At 32.3% G+C, this 19,598-nt stretch overlaps 1 protein-coding gene across 1 annotated transcript; it reads right to left on the bottom strand.

Moving 5' to 3' along the window:
• Positions 1-14,089: 14,089 nt before the first annotated feature.
• LOC134277265 (uncharacterized) lies at positions 14,090-15,325 on the bottom strand. The gene has a single exon (XM_062759579.1). The coding sequence runs from the start codon at positions 15,323-15,325 to the stop codon at positions 14,090-14,092; it is 1,236 nt and encodes a 411-aa protein (XP_062615563.1).
• Positions 15,326-19,598: the final 4,273 nt, after the last annotated feature.

Genomic DNA, 19,598 nt, shown 5'->3' with positions numbered 1-19,598 from the left:
AGTTTCTGTTCATTATATTCACTTATATATAATGACAGTAATCAACAATATTTTTTCCAAGCCGCACGCTTGTAATGAGTAAAATTGATCCTGGTTTTAACCATCTGCAACACTGGGTCCATTATTTTGCAAAGTAAAAGCAGAATGCTAGTACTTAATAGTTAAACCCCCCTCCATAAAAAAAACCCATCTTCTATAGACATGTATAGCATATTTTCCTACATCCTCTAACTCAGTCTCGAGTTGCATAATATAACTAATAACAATACATATTCAATTGAACGAAAGAATGTCGTGCTGAAATAGTCAATTACAAGCAACACAAGTTTCTCTTGTTTATTTTCAGTAAAAATGACAACGTTTAACAACTTGAAAAAAATGATTTGCTTACTCATTAACATTTACATGTATAATATTCATGTCTTCAACAAAACTAAACTGCATTCAGACAAAAATTAAAGATGGTCTGGAATAACTATCGTCTAATAAGGATAATGAGGATGAAACTTCGGGGATTTTGTATTTAGAGAAGTTTCATTGAATCGATACACGGCAGATGAAATTTAATGGGCATGATCGATCCCAAAAATTTGGTCTCCTCCATGCACAAAACAATTCCATAGTATATATGCATCAATAATGAAGAATAATAATAAATGATAGCGCAATCTTGCTACATATGGCTCAACGTTTATAAATATACTCAAACAAAACAAAAGTCCCATAGGCCCTATGCTCACCTGGAACGAGAGGCCCGGGGGCCATATCGCTCACCTGAGGAACTGGCTAGGTAATAGGAAATATTAGATCTGGATTGAAAAGTTTAAATATGAGTGGGATTCAGTGGAGGGGGGTATTTGAAAAAACGTACATCTACACTTCCTATCTAAATGACCATTTTTGATGCTTTTATATTCATTATCAATCACGGCTTTGTTGTTCTTGTGGAGAATTTTAATGATTTTCCCCATGTTTTCCTATGTAAAATGGACAAATTTTCATCAGACAAGTGAACTTGAGCCTTGAGCTCAGTTGAGTAAAAATAAAAGGCTACATGTACCAGGTGTAAAACAACAGAAAGAAATAAACTGAGCACTCAAAACAAAAAAAGAAGACTAGATTAAAGAAATACAAAATAATATCAACATAAAAAAATAAAAATACAGCTGTACTGTTAGTCTAAATGTTTAAAAAATATATAAAAGAGATTTACAGAAAAGTAACTACAGAAGTTTTATTGCACAATCCCAGGACTAGATTAGCTTAAACATGGTAAACAAAAATTGCTCAAATATGAAACTTTTCACTATCAACATCTTGTGTTCCCAGAAAGAATTTTGCAAGTAATTTCTGTGGATATATTTAAATTACAATATAATAAAAGTATAATTATGTATAAACATGCACATGTATAATTAACAATTTTTGTTCCAAAAGATTATATGTTAACAAATGTATTAAAGATAACTGAAAAAAAGTTGATAAATGTATATCACAAATAATAATAATTATAAAGTTAACACAATTTTAAATACACATTCCACATCAAATTGAATAGTCCTCCTATGGGACAAACTGTAAATCAAAAGTTAAGTACATTTGTAACACAAATATTTAAGGCTTTACCAGACATTTCTAATGAAACTGTAGCTGTACTGATTTGATCTTATTAAAACTGCACATATTATACTTTAAAATTAAATACAGAGTTATATGTATATGTCCTGAAATTTTTGTAAACTAACAATTTTTACTTTTATTAAACCAAAGCTACTGAAAAAGTTATTTTTGGTCAACAAGGCAAAAATGTTTATTGAAATGAAGTAGATATACAAGATTATGCAACTATAACTATAAGTGTAGTCTACTTGTGTACCAAGATTTCCTGAATTTACACAATAAGTGACGGAAAAGCAGCATTCTAAAAGAATTTAAAATTCACACATTAAATTTCTATTTTATTCACTGCAAACTTGTAGGAGTACTATTATTTATTTTTTAAATTGTTTACAAATAGATGAACAGAACATACAACACCTCATCCTTATATAAGCTCATCTGGTTTTCGACCAGCTGAGCAAAGATTAACAATTCCCTGTATATCTTTAACTGCACTATAAAGTATGTAGCTTTAACATTTATGGATGCATAATTATATTTTTTCTCCAAGATAAAGCAACTGATTGCACTGCACATATGATCTTAAACATGCAGTAGCTAACCAAAGATTTGGTTATTAGTAAATTATAAATTATGCTCTTGTGACAAAGCAATTTTGTAAAATGTTCTTTAACTTATAACCTTTCGGGAAAAAAAAGAATTATGAAGTCAAAATATGACATCATAATCAGCACTGGCTAAAACATGCCGCTGTTAGCAAATCTGTACAAAAAATAATAGAAATGTAACCTTCTAATTCTCAGAGGAACAGAGTTGATGTGCCTTTTATACAATATAAGTAAAAAATAACATCTCTCTTGTTTGCACTGGTTCTCCTGACCAAAGTTTTTTTAAGATTTGGCTTCAGGACCAATTTCTAACAGATTTAAATTTTTGGTCAGGTGCACACTTTAGAAAATCATTCCATAGGTCATGTAGTTTATTTTCTTCTACAACACTACAGGCAATACATCTAGAAGGACTGAGATGCAAAATGGCCAACATCTGAATGAAAATTTCTGTGAATCTGTGGAACAGCTAATGCAGTAACTGGTAACATAATTCACAGACATAACAACACACTTTAACAATGTTGACTAGGGTTTATAACATATGAAGACTGCTTATAGCAGGGTTGGCTATGAAGTAATATCACGGTTCTGTGCAGTTCCTCCTTCTCTGTCTCTCTACCTTGAAATATATAACAATGACTTGATAAATAAATATACCCAAAGCACATGAATGCCAAGAGTTTATTACCAGTAGTAATGCAATATGAAAATACATGTATGTATATTATGTAAGAAGTTTATAATTAAATTGTCTTCAAATAGTTGACTTCACTATTGTGAACTCTGATATCTTGAATGTCATGGATATGCAGAGGTGAGGTTAACCGTTAAAGCCTAAAACATTGTTTTTCAATACACAATTTACCCTCAATATAATGATTGGTTTTTAACAATTTAGAATCTAGACTTAACCCAGGGATGTTTCAACATAAGTTTCAGCTTTTCTGCCCCAGTTGTTCTTGAGAAAGTTTTTAGTTTTTATTATATTAATTTCAATGTAAAACTTGGTTTCCCTATTGTGGTCCCACCCTGCCCCAGGGCAAAGTTAAAATTTTTAAAGAGGGTCAAACTTTCTGGTCAAGAAATTAATCAAAAAAATAACCCAGAGATGAATAGTGTAAAATGTAGACCATAAAACCCAAGAATCAAAAAGGGCACTTGACGCTACTACATTTAGTTCACACCTTTGTATGCATTAAGTAAACAAAGGGGTTAATCAGCATGTACTGAAAAAAAGAGCAGATAGTGAATCTTGCCACTGCTGGACGTGTTTGTTGAAGAAAAAAGGGCATGCTACTGGAAAAAGGGCATGTTACTTAAAAAAAGGTCATGGCCCCATGCCACGCTAGTTTGCTAAGATTTAACATTAATTCAGATAAATCCTAAAAGTAACAGTACAGTAAAATCACTTATAGTATAAAACACACTTATAATGAATTGACATTCATAGCAAAGTATCAATTTTCATTCCTCAAGGGTTTTTAACATATTGTGGAGCTAATGGATGTAACAAATTACATTTATACCAAAACAAAATCAGACCACCCTGGAAATTCATTATGAACATGTTTTATTGTATTAGGAAAATCAAGATCAATAAAATAATTAATCTAGCTTTCAGTAATAAAATATAAAGTCAATGTTGTCCCCAAGACCCAGGGAATTTCCCTACCTAAGATGTAATCCCCTGATTAGATAGTCCCCCCTCAGCCTCTAGTTAGGGGAGGAACCCCAGATATCCTCCTAAATTTGAATGCCCTTGCTATTTCAATTCTGAGGGACAACCCTGTAAAGTAGATCTATTAACTTGCCAGCTAGTACTACCAGGCAATGCACTCTCATCTGTCACTATCTTTGTGCAGAGTAAATATTTAATAAATCAATATATACTGCTAGAGAACATGTAGCGAAATTTCTGCTTTCAATTACACACTGGCTTCTCTTGGTCTTTTAATAAGGAATATACGGTATATTATATAATCATAAAATGTATGAAGATATAAATGTATTGTCTTTTTTATAAATTTTATTTTATCAATTATATACAAGACTACCTAACCATCAAAATCTATGGTAATACATGTACTTGCATTCCACATATTCCACATTAAAAATCTTTTTATTTAAATTCTTTATTTAATTTGACTATCAGTTTATTCATATAAGGAATAACTGTCTTATTTTTCGAAATCATGATGTGGTGATTCAATCGATTGGCTTGTGTGTTAATTTGCATAAATGCCGAAAATTATCACGCAAGCCAATCGATTGATCATCGTCATGAAATCGAAAAATCTGACAGTTATTCCTTATATTTACATGGTATTGATTCCGCCAAATCCACATGCTAGAAGCCCCGCTTCTTGTCTCTTTTTGTCCCGCCCGCACTTGATTTTTTTTAACCATGCCTATTGATGAACCAGTTACATTGATGGAGAAATAAAGTACATCAACTATTTGTAATTTTATCTCCAACAAAGACATTGAAAATGTAAATATATACAAATCAATGATGAATGATCACATCATTGATTCTAATGACAACTGTCTCTGGTTGAAACCAGTCAGTTAGATACATCTCCTTACAACATCAATTCTACACATCAATCTGATTAAAATCAGATCCTTTGATCCGCTCACATAGATCGCTACACAAGGATCTGAAGAAACCCCATTCAGGGTCATCTCCTGGTGACCTTTGAATTATCCAATCAAATGTTCACTTTGGAGAATTGGAAAGTATCTCAGAATTCAGTTACAGATGGGAAAGGCCCGATGATACATGAATGGAAAAATTGTGACCTAGTTTCTGTAGCCTGTCAAGAGAAGGACCACAGTCTTTTCTGTACAGTAATATAATAAGTACTTGCTTTTGTCTTGTTTTATAGCTCTTTGTTTTGTACAAAACGATACGATCTTCTCCGCAGCTACTTTCACTTCTATATTCGTTTTCCCGAATGTCACTTCAATACGATCTCTCTGATTGGACAAAATTTTCATGAATATTTTTATGAGAAAGGTCACCAGGAGATGACCCTGAATGGGGTTTCTTCAGATCCTTGTGTAGCGATCTATGTGAGGGGATCAAAGGATCTGATTTTAATCAGATTGTTCTACTCATACACAAGGTTTATGTTCATGTATAAAACAGTCTTCGACAAATCCCGGGGGTCCGAATATTGTAAATATTTGTTCGGAATCGAGCTAGTGTAATTGGTGGTTACACCAGACCTGCCTACCTTTTTCATTGCAAGGGTGTAATTTCAGTACATTTTTGGTGCAATTTCAGTGGTAAAAGTGTAATCAATCATGTTTTCCTATTTTTTTTGCTTTACTATGATAATGATACTTTATTTTCTTTCAAGACAACCGAAATTGTACATTACTAAACAAAGCTGGCATAAACTTTTCTTAATTTTTCGAATCATCTACTAGCAAAAAAGTGTTTTAAAATACTAGCTGCAGAATTGTAGCTCTCCGGAAAAAAAATATTTTGACAGACCGGAGAGCTACAGTGCCACCCATTGTAAAAACTGTATATTTATTGCGCACAAAAAGTTGCGCTTAGTTCTGGATTAATTCTTCCAAATTCTTACCTCAATTGCAGAGAAGATGGATTTAAAAAATTCCTTACACTCTATAAAGTTCTCTTGTAGTTGACATCTGCACGAAGTGCTTTCGTGCGTTGGACCGAATTATCTTGCAAACCAAAATGGCAGTATAAATAGACGAAATTTTCTATGATCTCAGTTTCAGGGGCCAGGAGGGCTATTAACAAAAATTATAAGGAATGTTTTGTTGTGGAAACAGTGAAAGAATATGTTAGGAACACACACAATTAGTAATTAATATTTTGAGATGACAGTTTAAAATCATGGAGAAATAAATTGAGAAACAGAACACTTTTTTGTGCGCAATAAATATACAGTTTTTTCAATGAGTGGCACTGTAGCTCTCCGGTCTGTCAAAATATTTTTTTGGAGAGCTACAGTTCTGCAGCTAGTAAAATACCAGTATCCTATATCAAACTCAATTCAATCGTACACCCCTTAATGAAGCATTTGATCAATTTGTATCAAATCACTTAATTGAAGGCTTGCGTTTGATTGTTAAAACAAATCGTACATTATAACATTGTTTTTATCTTTTTAACACTCATATTTCTCTATCTTGTTCTAAGCAATGTTAAAATAAACTTAATTGAGCAAAGAAATGGCTGTATGTTTTGCAGTATATCGTTTAATAGTTAAGTAACAAAAATAATGCCTTTTCGTCTTCTTCCGAATCTTCACCATACCAGTTTACATGTAACTACTAGGTATATTACGTACATTATCGAACTGGTCTTTGAATTACTTTTATAAGAACTTCTCATTTCATTTCAGCATGTCGTACTTTAACTCTAAATTTAGACGTTCATAATGGAATTTTAACCAAAATATCAAAAGCGTAAAATTAATATAAGTGGCTTAATAGCGTAATTTAGTGGTGAAATGCGGAAGGGTAAGCAGGTCTTTTACACCTGCTCAAAGGGCATATGTGCTGAAAAAAGATTTGGTGAAGACTGATAAAATGAGGATTTCATTTGTACATGTTTTCCTTATATATGCATGAAATAATGATTGCTGTATATATATATTTTTGTAAATGTAAAGTTAACGTAAATCTTATCAAATGTTCAAAAGACATCGTATTTTTTAATTGTATATATACTGTAAAATCACATCTTTTCGTGGGGTCAAATTTTCAAGGTTTGAGGTAAAAATACTGGTTTGTGGGGACTAGTTTTTGTGGTTGGAGAATGTTTAATAGTAATCAGCTGGTAATCCACAAGAAATTTTTAATTTTGTGGTGGTCATAAATTCATGGGTCTCTCTATGCCTCCAAAACACCATGAAAACTAGAAAACTGACCAGTCAGCAAGGGCCCCGCCATGGGGTAGAATTATAAGGGTGCAGCTTACGGAATGATTAAAAAATGTACGAAGAATAAGCAACACCAACTGTATTCTTAAAATTTTAAGATAATTCCTGAATATTCAAAAACCTGAAAATAATATCCTTGTATTTACATTAGGCAATAAAGAAAAACTTAACATTGAATGTATATTTAAACAATTATGAAGCTTATCTTATATAAAATGCCAGCCTTCAATGAATGCATATAACTTCAAACAAACAGCAGTTGCAGACAAAGATTTTCATTAATCTTAAAGTGACAGATAAAGAAAAGCCTACTAAATTTTCTGCAGCAGGCTACATAATTAATCCCAAGGGATTAATTGTACCTCTCTAATCATTTTCTTCTAAAGTTACAATAAGAACTTTTTCAGTATTAATGATAGAATGGGGTTTTTATACAACTACCTTAAAAATTAATAATATTCTTGAATTAACAAAGTAAAAAAAATAAATCAAAAAATCTTTTTTAATCTATTTCTTGTTTTTAGAATTCAATGAAATCATAACTATTTAACAAAAATAAATTAATATAAAAATTTACATTTAAAATCCACATTTCAGAGTGTTCATAGCATTCCAAATTGACTTAACTTCAAAACAAACTTCATTTGCGGTAATTCACCTCAATGTGACAGATAAAGATAATGCTCTGGATTTTCTTCAGGAGGAAAGCTAATTAATCCCAAGGGACTCATAGCAGCATTCAGTTTACAATGGGAACATCTTCAGCAGTTATCTCTCTTTGCCAATGCATTCTTATATAAAGTAAATGAATCTACCCCACCACCCCAGCTCCAAACCAGGGGACATAGAGAAACAAACTTTTTTTTTTTTTTTTTTTTTTTTTTATCATCCATTGTATTACAAACAGAATCAAATTAAAATAACAGCAAAATTACAATGGATATTTAGCACTCACACACCCATCCATACATCCATTTACATTTTAAATTAATACGAAGGTTGCTTTATAATAATCAGTTGTCTTTATCATGTAAACTAATTTAAACAAACATCTAACATATACATGTGTAATCTTACATTTGTTCAAAAATATTTTTCCACAAAATCCACTGTTCTTCAAAATAATATAGATTTGAATTCTTGATAGATATGCATCTTTCAATATTGTATTTCATTGTCAAATAGCTTAGTAAACCAAGAAGTGAAGGTATTTTTGGTTGCAATAAACATGAAAAAATATATTGTTTTGTGTATAATATCATAAAATTTTCAATTCTATTATCTTCAGTAAGTGGTATTTCACCTAAGATAATATTTCTAACATTAAATGCAATTCTTTTTGAAATTGTTCTGTATATATGTAAACTCAAGTTCCTCCATAAAGATATGATATGGTCACAATGAACAAATACATGCAGTACAGTTTCAGTTTCTTTGTTACAAAACTTACAAACATCAGTAGTTTTTATATTGATTTTCTTAAGATAAGAATCTACAAGGAGGATCCTGTGTAAAATTCTATATCGTAACCACTGTACAGAAGAATCAGAAGTAGTCTTAAAACAAACTTTAAAAACATCTTTTATACATATATCTGTCACTCCAAAGGGAGATAAGTCTTGATTCCACTTTGGAATTGCTGTAGGAATTATATCATTTTTAGCTCTACTGGTCAGAGACCAGAAGAGCTTATGCGATAGTAATGCGTCCGGCGTCCGTCCGTCTGTCCGTCTGTCTGTCTGTCTGTAAACAATTTTTCAAAATGCTACTCCTCCTACAGTTTTGATCTGATTTCAATATAACTTGGCATATAAGTAGACTACACTAAGATACATAATTCTGTGTATCGGATTTTGATTTCGACGAACGGTGTTGGCGTTGTTACTAAAAATAGAAATTTCTGTAAAATTCTTTCAAAATGCTACTCCTCCTACAGTTTTGGTCTGATTTCAATATAACTTGGCACACAAGTAGACTACACTAAGATACATAATTCTGTGTATCGATTTTTGATTTCGACGAACGGTGTTCGCGTTGTTACTAAAAATAGAAATTTCTGTGAGATTCTTTCAAAATGCTACTCCTCCTACAGTTTTGATCTGATTTCAATATAACTTGGCGTATAAGTAGACAACACTAAGATACATAATTCTGTGTATCGGATTTTGATTTCGACGAACGGTGTTGGCGTTGTTACTAAAAATAGAAATTTCTGTAAAATTCTTTCAAAATGCTACTCCTCCTACAGTTTTGGTCTGATTTCAATATAACTTGGCGTATAAGTAGACTACACTAAGATACATAATTCTGTGTATCGGATTTTGATTTCGACGAACGGTGTTGGCGTTGTTACTAAAAATAGAAATTTCTGTAAAATTCTTTCAAAATGCTACTCCTCCTACAGTTTTGGTCTGATTTCAATATAACTTGGCGCAAAAGTAGACTACACTAAGATACATAATTCTGTGTATCGGTTTTTGATTTCGACGAACGTGTTGGCATTGTTACTAAAAATAGAAATTTCTGTGAGATTCTTTCAAAATGCTACTCCTCCTACAGTTTTGGTCTGATTTCAATATAACTTGGCACACAAGTAGACTACACTAAGATACATAATTCTGTGTATCGGTTTTTGATTTCGACGAACGGTGTTGGCATTGTTACTAAAAATAGAAATTTCTGTGAGATTCTTTCAAAATGCTACTCCTCCTACAGTTTTGGTCTGATTTCAATATAACTTGGCACACAAGTAGACTACACTAAGATACATAATTCTTTATATCCGTTTTTGACTTCAAAGAACATTATTACCTTGGATAATAAAAAGTTTCAATTCCCAACTGCTTAAGTACTTTCCTCTTCCTTTGCTTTAAGTACAAACCAGTAGAGCTTCAGTCTCGACAGAGACTTCTGGTTGTTTATATAGTTGTAAATTCTCTTTGTACATTTTTCATAGTGAAAAACATTTTCAAAATAAAATGGTAAATTAGGCTGACAAAGTTTTCTCAATTTCATTCTATCTACTGACATATTCTTTAACAATTTAGCTAGCTCTACAGAAAAAGTTATACCAAGCAAAGTAAAAGTTGTGGATCCCCAATCTAGTTTCCATCTTGTATGATGAAAAACTTGACTTGAAAATTTTTTTGAGCCAATCCAAATAATTTTTGTCTTAGAACTATTTATCTTTAAACCAGATAATTGTGAAAATAAATCCAATGTATCAAGAGCAGCAAACAAAGATTTTGGTGAACCGTCAAGGGCAAGCGAGGTATCATCTGCATATTGAGAGATTTTGTGTTCTTTTTCTTTTACTATTATGCCTTTTATATCTCTGTTTTGTTTAATGAGAATAGCCAGGATTTCAGCACAAAGGAGGAATAAGTAGGGAGCAACAGGATCTCCTTGTCTACAACCCCTCTGAATAAAAAATTGTTCTGATAAAAAACCACATTGTAAAACTGAAGCTTTAAAATTAGTATTTAGGATTTTAATCCATTCAATAATGTTGTTTCCAAAACCAAAATACTTCAAAACTTTATAAAGAAAGTTCCATGAAATTGAGTCAAATGCTTTCTCAAAGTCAAATAGCATCAACAGACCAGGAATATTATTTGACTCTGTGTAAGACATTAAGTCATAAATAAATCTTGTATTTTCCCCTATAAATCTACCTTTAATGAAACCTGTTTGTGTATCAGAAATAAGATATTCTAGAGTCGACTTTATTCTACAACTTAAACATCCAGATATAAGTTTATAAAGGACATTTAGTAAAGTAATTGGGCGCCAATTTTTTAAGAACTGTCTTGGTTTATCACCTTTGGGTATACAGGAAATAATTCCAAGTCTCTGAGAAATTGGAAGTTCTTTCTTTGAAAAAATACAGTTAATTGCATTTAAAATATAACTTTTCAAATCTATCCAGAAAAATTTGAAAAATTCAGCCGTAAAACCATCACTCCCTGGAGACTTGTTATTTTTCATATTCTTAGGAACATCTTAAAGTTCACTTTCTTCAATATCTTTCTCAAGACTATTAGAAGTCATTTCGTCAAGTTTTTTAACTTCCGCTGGGTCAATAATATCATTCAGATCCATGTCAATACATTCTGAATCTTTATTTGAATACAGTTCTTCATAAAAAGATTTAAATTGGTTTAAAATTTCAAACTGATCATAAACAGTGTATTGTTCATCAATCTCAACCCTTTTAATAATTTTGTTAACATAGTTTCTTGATTCTAAATTACAAAAATATTTTGTTGGCTTTTCACCCTCTTCTACCCATCTAGCACAGGATCTAATTAAATGGCCTTGCATTTTAACTTTTCTTAAATTTTCAAGGGTTTCTTTTTTTTCATCCAAAATATCTGTATTATTTTCATTACTTGTTTCTAATCTCTCTATTTCTTCTACAAGGGATTTCTCTAACTTTTCTCTCTCTCTTTTCTTAAATGAAGAATATGAAATAGATATTCCTCGTATTTCCATAAGAAGAATTTCAAGGAATATAGACTCATCCATATTTTCAACAAAAATAGCATTATTTTCAATATCATTTGTGTTTCGTAAATATTGACATCTGACTTTTTGTATAGTTTGCTTCACTTTTTCGACATACATTGCGTCATTCAGTAAACTATTATTAAACTTCCATAGGCCACGGCCTTTATTGAAGGGATTGAATTTTAATTCTAGAACAACAATAGAATGATCAGATCTGTACCCCGGTTTAACAGTAAATTCTTCAACAAGATTAGATAATCCTTCAGATATTAAAATATAGGGCTGTCACGGTTCCGAAATTTTTCGGGTCGGGTCGGTTCTGATTTTTTGAGGTTCGGTTTCGGGTTTCTCGGGTCGGGTAGGTAATGGAAGAAAAGCTCATGATTTGTATTATTTTCAACAATAAAAAGAATATTCTCACTTAATTTTAGAAATAGCAACATAATAACTAGTTTAAAGTAGCCTCCTGACTAGACAACAACTGTTCCAAATTATTTAAATCACCTTTCAGGGTTTCAGATTGAAATAAGTAACTATAGGACATCTGGAATATTTACCAGAAAAGTTATAGGCCATTCTGTCCTAAACTTCCTAAAATTATAGGCCAATAGAAAAAGTTAAACTAACTCATATTTCTGTCAGACTTTTACAAAATAGTCATTTTATTACATAAAATATTCAAACATGTATATTAATTTTCCTTTTAATAAGGTGGAAATAATATTTTGTTTCTTTTAAACAAAATCAATATATTGAAACAGAATGGGAATTGTTTTTTTTTTTTTAATTCCATTCAATGGGTATTTAACTTATATTAGTCCCACCTTTCATTACATGTAAATGTATTTATTTCTTGGGATTACAATTTTTAAAAATAGTAATCCAAAAATTAGACTTGTATCTCTGATGACTATTTTTTTCCCTTAGTAAAACCTTGCAACATTGTCCGTTTCCTGCTATTAGTCCGACCTCATATTCAATCATGGCGGAAAAAATAACAACATGGCATGGATTCCTTCGATGTTTTAATCATTCATCACTACTTTATGCTTCTTGCAGTTGGGTTTGGAAATAAAATTATAGAGTATTTTGTCAAGATCTTTTTATACCAAAATGTCATTGGCTGATTGAATCGGCAGTTGCAGAAAGTAGAGAAAAACAATGGGATCTGAATGAAGGAAAAATTATACGACTGGCCTTTACATACAGAAGATAAACGGCCAGTGTGTCTGTTCCTAAACTTTCATTGGCAAATGACCGACGCCAATCTGAAACCCTGCCTTTTAATGACAATTTACTAACAAAACTCTCGTTTTTGACGCCATTTTATAGTAAAATCTACTCTATTATACAAATCGGAACCGAACCGAATTCCAGAAAAACGGAACCGTACCCGACCCGAATTAATTGTTCCGCGGTTCCGGGTCATTTCGGGTACCCGTGACAGCCCTATTAAAATATAGTCTAATAGGCCTTGTTTGACAGGGTTTTTTTTCCTCCATGTGAACACTTTTTTTTCTGGATTCAAAATCCTGTAATAGTCAATAATTTGTAAATCTTCCATAATTTCTATCAATTTTTCACGAGCCATTGGATTATTTACATTAACATAGTTGTATGTATCTATTTCTGGATTAAGAGCAAGATTTAAGTCATCGCATAGTACAAAATATTCATTGTCAAATTCTAGAAAAATATCTCTAACCTTCTCATAAAATTCTGGACAGTCAGTATTCGGTCCATATACATTTGCCAGGGTAAACCTATTGTCTTCAATGGTAATATCAAGAGCTACTAAATTCTTTCCTTATCTCTCTTATCTTTGTGGACTTTAAATGGTAAAATGTGTATCTTGCAGACACAAAATAGAGTAACCCTTTTTTCTATAATAGTTAAGGACATCTTGTCGTTTCTGAGTTGTGGCTAGACCTTGGCAGTTCACCGTTACGATTTTCATATTATCGTTCATCAACAAAAACTGCTTTGTAAAATGTAAGCAACCTCCAAGCGAGATTTTTGACTACATGACTGTTGTATTCTCTAACAGACACACTTTCACACTCACTCAAAAATGTAAACAAAACTGAAAAAAGAATATATAAACAAAAGAAAAAGGTATGTACATGTACGAAACAAACTCTTTGCATAAATTACAAATGCATAGTTGAAAGAGTTTAATAGATCAATAGTCGGAGTGTTCATTTTTATTTTGTTTACCTCAAATTCTGTGCCGATGTAATACCGGACATACTTCTTTGGTCGGTAATTGAAAACATAAACTTCTTTTTTCCGGAATATACACTATAAAAAAAGAAACCTGTTCAGAACAGAGCTATTCAATCCGGGAAAAAGAAAAAAGCAAAAAACTAGTTATACCACAAAATGTTCAAGAAAAGAAAAATCGTGTTGCACGACACTTTTAGCCTATCGAAGTTCTTTGAGGGCATCAAACAACGCTTTCTCCATTATGTCGAAGCGTTTCGGACCAAGATGTTTTCCCATCATGCGCGATATCACAACGGATACATTTGTAAAGTTTTCATCTTGCAGAATTTTTAGCATTTTCCTTCCAGCTCCAAATTCGCCGTCATCACAGTATCCGTCATGTATAGTCCCAGAATTGTCTTTAAAATGGTAAACCAGTATATTGTGATTTGCACGCCCATAAACTGGATCCATGGAAATTTTCTTATAGAAGTTCCGAACTTTTGCATAAGTCTCTACCTCAACTGCAGCAGCGCTAATTTGGTTTCCTGATTCTGTGTGAGTGTTAGAGCGTTTAACTTCAATTTCCTCTAGTTTCTGTTGTTCTTTCTGGTCAAGTTGTAGAATTTCCTCGGCGTTTGGTGTCTTCACTTTATCTCTGTAAACAGACCCATTCGGGAAAACCAATTTGTCCCCCACAACTCTCGTTTTGATATTTTCGCTCCAGTATTTGCTGTTGAGTTCAACCAGTTTTCTGCGAGTTTCATTAACTTGAACTGGTGACTGGGGGGTGATATAGAAAGGTAGAATAATCCCATCATCTTTCTTTTTTCTCTGCTGTTTTAGTAAACGGTCTTTGTTCTCAAATCTAACTAACCGGCCTGTTATAACTCGGGGCTTATCTCCTTGCCTTCTGTCCCCTCCATTCCTATGGATATTAACGAACTCTATTCCGTCTATATCTAGGTGTTCATTTAGCAGGCGAGGGATTTTGCTGAATAGATCTTCTCCTTCTTCTTCTTCCAGGTTATGTTTAAGGATATTGTTTTTCATGGATCGCCCTTTCAAATCAATAATTTCCTTCTCTTGTTCTGTGACTCTTCTATCAAGTCTGATTACAACCGATTTTAACATTTCAAGATCCTTACGTAGGGATGCATTTTCAGATTTTAGACTGTCTATCTCTGTTATATTGTCTTCCTGCTGTTGTGCAATGAATTGTATCTTGTCTTCAAACCCGTCCTGTTCCCATAGATCAGCCTTAATATCCCCCACGGCTTGTGATAGACTTGCTAAAGTTTTAAAAGGGTCCGCTATTTGCTCAGGGCAAGGAGCAAACGGTACACTAAATGGAGTTAAAGTTCCAAAGTTAGTGGAGGGGAACAGCATTTTCTCAGTTCCTTTAGACTTAGACTCCGGCTTTCTTTTCTGTGATTTCAACTCACGACTGGACATTGTATACACAGTGGTGCACAGTAATTTACCAAAAGTTCCAAATAAGCAGATACTTACACAAAAAAGCTTCAAGACCTCCACTAAATGTTAATGATAAACTGTTGACCCTTTTTTCGGCACTTTGACACTTTTAACTCCGATTTTGATCTATTTTTTCTTCCCACTAGCAAAGCGTGACCGCCATGGTCAATTGTCACGTCTCTAAAAATCTAGAGAAACAAACTTAGCATCAAAATATGTCTTTCTGCCTACTGAACTACCATACCAAATTTGAACTTAATTGGGCAACCATAAAAAAAGTTGCCCATTCATTCTTATGCATATTTAAGGAATCTACCCCACCACCCCAGCTCCAAACCAGAAGACATAGAGAACCAAACTTAGCATCAAAATATGTATTTCTGCCTACTGAACTACCATACCAAATTTGAACTTGATTGGGCAACCATAAAAAAAGTTATTAGAAAAAAAACAGAAAATTTGTGGATGGAAGAGTGACAGACAGACAGACAGACGGACAGACAGAGTGATTACTATAGGGCACCCGCAAATCCTTGCGGGGCCCTAATTAGTGATCTCACAGTATGTGTTATTGTACTGGTACATGTATATGATTGATTGTATGTTGTTTAACGTCATACACTCAATCATATACCAGCACAATAATTGTACTGGTATACAATACCATCAAACTTGTCAAATTTAAAAAAATACACCTCATAAAAAATTAAGAAATTTAGCATGAAGTGTGTCATGATTAGTGGATACCAAATTAAGGAAGTTTTGATCCTGGGCTTTAACAGCACTGTTAAGTTTAGATTCCTATTTTTCCATGCTGGATTTTGCTGGTTGCAAATAGAGTTGTTTTTTGCAGTGAGAAATGTTTTATGCTGGTTCTGAAATATCTAATTTAAAATGTTTACTTATGAATTCTTTCATTATATCATGACAAGCACAGTAAATATATTCTGAAATAACTGGGAAAAAATGAGCCATTTTTTTTTTTTTACAATTTTAGCATAAAATTAACACCTTTTTGGTAATATCTAAAAATTTACATCATAGACTAGTGATGGGGAATCGGAAAAAAATCAGAATCGATTATCGGTAATAATCGGCTGGACGTAATCGATTAATAATCGATTATAATCGAAATTTTGAACTTTAATGAAATTAATATAGAAAAGTTAAAACTTATTCAGATTTCTGTCAGACTTTTACAAAAAAACAAAAAAAAGCATTTACTTACATAAAATATTTTAAAATGTTAATTGAAATTTCTTTTATAAAAAGTGGAAAATAATATTTTGTTTACTTTAAACAATATAAGACTATTGAAACAGAATGGGAATTTTTTTATAAAGTCCATGCAACGGGTATTTTACTGATATTAGTCCCACCTTTCATTTAATACATGTATTTTTTTCTTAAAATTAGTTTTAATTAGTTAAAATTGCAAGTTTTAAAAGTAATTATCCAGGAGTAAGACTTGTATTGATGATAATAATTACGTTTAAAGATTGACTAGACAAATTATGTTTTCCTTTGTAAAGTAAAACCTTGCAATATTAGCGTTTCCTGGTATTAGTCTAACCCCATATTTAATCATGGCGGTAAAAGTGTCAACAAGACACGTAATCCTTCCATGTTTTCAACATTCAACACTACTTTTATGCTCTTTGCACTTGGATTTGGTAATAAAATTAAAGTATGACAATTTTATTTTTTGTTAGCGATGTCGGCGACATTTATTTCATAATCGATTAGTAGCATCGAAGAGCTTCCAACGACCGACAATCGATTGTCGGCGACAATCGTTCCATCACTATCATAGACACCCTCATTTGTTTTTCTTTTCTGAATATATAAGATGACTTTGATCAATCTGCTTAAGATCAGCAAAAGTTCAAGACTGTACAACAATTTTCTTGCTTGTTTTAAATTTTCAGTGCCAGAAAATCACATTTCATGAGTGCAGAAAAGGTCAAATAATTGATGATGTGAAGCATTTTGAAACTTTGTCTTTTGTCAAAATTTTTTTCATTTTTTTTATTTGAATAGACTAATAGTTTATTTTGTTGCATCACCATGTACCATGATTTATTTGGATAAAAACATTGGAGAGCAAACCTTGAAGATGTGATTTTTGATTATAACACAAATTTCAGTGCAAAAAGGCTATATTTAATGTACTGTAGCACCAAAAGATGGTTTAAGATGCATATTGACCCCCATTTTTTGTTTTGATTTTTAGTTAATATATGTGTGTATAAACTAAAAATATTCTTGACAAAAAAAGTTTAAGACTTTGAATATCAGGATTCAACATCGTTAAATGTACTGTAGTGCTGAAAGAATCATATTGTGTTGTTTTGATAAATTATGTGCCACTCATCAAGCTCGTCATTATAGCAGGCGCAGCGTGCTCAATAGACTAACGTGTAAAATTAGAGGAAATTTGAATGAAATCTGTACATACATGCAACTTTCTCAGAATTCCTTTGCTCCCAAGGTTCCATACGAATTTATTTTAAAACATACAATAGACCAAGAATAACTGTTCCTTTCCAAGATACGTTTACTTTTCTTTACTTGCACAAAGCTTAAAAGTAACAAAAACATTTTCATATACTCTACAACGTATTTCATTAAATATTGCACCAGACTTGTAGTCTCATTTAACAACATGCTTCGCTGCAGAACTGTATATAAGCTCTCTGCTTGAGAAAATTCGGACAGATAAAGCAGAAAGCTACAGATCCAAGCATTGTAAAAACCTTCGATTTACGCCGATGATTTTTTGTCGCTATTTCAGGTATTTATTTCATTTAGTTTAAGCTTTCTCTGGCTTTTAGAATGGTATCCAATAATAATTCATATACATGTATTTAACTCTTATATTTGATACTTTGTTTACCTTTAAACAGACCGAAAAAGTCCTGTATATAGTTTTGTAATGTCAGTTTAAAAGAGTTCCATTTCGACGTCTGTAACCACAAACTGCCATTTGTTAGCTGTTGAGAGGTAAGTAAATGATCAAGAATTGAAGTTGAATGTATGATAGGGCTGTCACGGGTACCCGAAATGACCCGGAACCGCGGAACAATTAATTCGGGTCGGGTACGGTTCCGTTTTTCTGGAATTCGGTTCGGTTCCGATTTGTATAATAGAGTAGATTTTACTATAAAATGGCGTCAAAAACGAGAGTTTTGTTAGTAAATTGTCATTAAAAGGCAGGGTTTCAGATTGGCGTCGGCCATTTGCCAATGAAAGTTTATGAACAGACACAATGGCCGATTATCTTTTGTATGTAAAGGCCAGTCGTATAATTTTTCCTCCATTCAGATCCCATTGTTTTTCTCTACTTTCTGCAACTGCCGATTCAATCAGCCAATGACATTTTGGTATAAATAGATCTTGACAAATACTCTATAATTTTATTTCCAAACCCAACTGCAAGAAGCATAAAGTAGTGATGAATGATTAAAACATCGAAGGAATCCATGCCATGTTGTTATCTTTTCCGCCATGATTGAATATGAGGTCGGACTAATAGCAGGAAACGGACAATGTTGCAAGGTTTTACTAAGGGAAAAAAATAGTCATCAGAGATACAAGTCTAATTTTTGGATTACTATTTTTAAAAATTGTAATCCCAAGAAATAAATACATTTACATGTAATGAAAGGTGGGACTAATATAAGTTAAATACCCATTGAATGGAATTAAAAAAAAAAACAATTCCCATTCTGTTTCAATATATTAATTCTGTTTAAAAGAAATAAAATAATATTTCCACCTTATTAAAAGGAAAATTAATATACATGTTTGAATATTTTATGTAATAAAATGACTATTTTGTAAAAGTCTGACAGAAATATGAGTTAGTTTAACTTTTTCTATTGGCCTATAATTTTAGGAAGTTTAGGACAGAATGGCCTATAACTTTTCTGGTAAATATTCCAGATGTCCTATAGTTACTTATTTCAATCTGAAACCCTGAAAGGTGATTTAAATAATTTGGAACAGTTGTTGTCTAGTTAGGAAGCTACTTTAAACTAGTTATTATGTTGCTATTTCTAAAATTAAGTGAGAATATTCTTTTTATTGTTGAAAATAATACAAATCATGAGCTTTTCTTCCATTACCTACCCGACCCGAGAAACCCGAAACCGAACCTCAAAAAATCAGAACCGACCCGACCAGTGTTTTCCCCAGGCCGTTTTTGCATGGCGGTACCGCCATGCATTCACGATCTCCCGCCATGCATCAC

The sequence above is a fragment of the Saccostrea cucullata genome, unplaced genomic scaffold (genome assembly GCF_032062105.1).
Source record: "Saccostrea cucullata isolate Sc308-1 unplaced genomic scaffold, CSIRO_AGI_Scuc_v1 ctg6658, whole genome shotgun sequence".
NCBI lineage: Eukaryota > Metazoa > Mollusca > Bivalvia > Ostreida > Ostreidae > Saccostrea > Saccostrea cuccullata.
This window is presented reverse-complemented; position numbering and strand designations above follow the sequence as displayed.

Excerpts from the sequence above, each read along its gene's own strand:
- LOC134277265 (XM_062759579.1), bottom strand. The coding sequence starts at position 15,325 with ATGTCCAGTCGTGAGTTGAAATCACAGAAAAGAAAGCCGGAGTCTAAG.